This window comes from Sinocyclocheilus grahami, unplaced genomic scaffold (genome assembly GCF_001515645.1).
Source record: "Sinocyclocheilus grahami isolate Dianchi unplaced genomic scaffold, SAMN03320097.WGS_v1.1 scaffold16579.1, whole genome shotgun sequence".
NCBI lineage: Eukaryota > Metazoa > Chordata > Actinopteri > Cypriniformes > Cyprinidae > Sinocyclocheilus > Sinocyclocheilus grahami.
In genome coordinates, this window is record NW_015516189.1 from 1 (window position 1) to 563 (window position 563).

Sequence of the window (563 nt, forward strand, 5' to 3'; positions counted from 1 at the left end):
ACACACAGAGACTCACTCACACACACACACAGACACACACACACGATTGGTATATGAGCACCGAAGTGTAAACATATCAGTATTTGCACTGATTGTCTCATTGGTCTCTCTGTCTCTGTCAGTCGCGTGGTTTGTCTCCGCAGTGGGTTTTCAGCGCTCGAGGTGATTACAGCAGAGCCTCCAAAAACCTGCACGAGGCCATAAAGAACAGCGACATTCAGGACGAGAGACTCGCCAGACTCTACAACACACGCATTATGAGGGTGAACAAATGCATGCATGTACATTATAAATTGAGATAAAGGAATATTCAGAAAAATTAAACAAAATAATTGTTTACTCACCTTCATGTCATAACAAACTCAGAGATACTTTATAGGATGTCCAGAGTGTTTCATATAATGCAGCGATTCCTAACCTTTTTTTTTTTTTAATCCGAACCCCTCAGATATGAAATATTTACTGGAGAGTTTAATATTTCAATCATTTAACACATTTGTATGGTGGTTAGTGGTCACGTGACTTGCAGCTAAAACAATAAAATGTTTAGCCCTACAAAATGT

General features: G+C 39.3%; 1 protein-coding gene across 1 annotated transcript in view; it reads left to right on the top strand.

The window, feature by feature from the left end:
- Window positions 1-95: 95 nt before the first annotated feature.
- Window positions 96-563, top strand: part of LOC107579318 (transferrin receptor protein 2-like) — a 2,442-nt gene continuing 1,974 nt past the window's right edge. Inside the window, exon 1 of the mRNA XM_016265164.1 lies at window positions 96-263. Within this exon, the coding sequence (XP_016120650.1) occupies window positions 258-263 (6 nt within the window). The 5' untranslated portion in view covers window positions 96-257. The remainder of the gene's footprint in view (window positions 264-563) is intronic.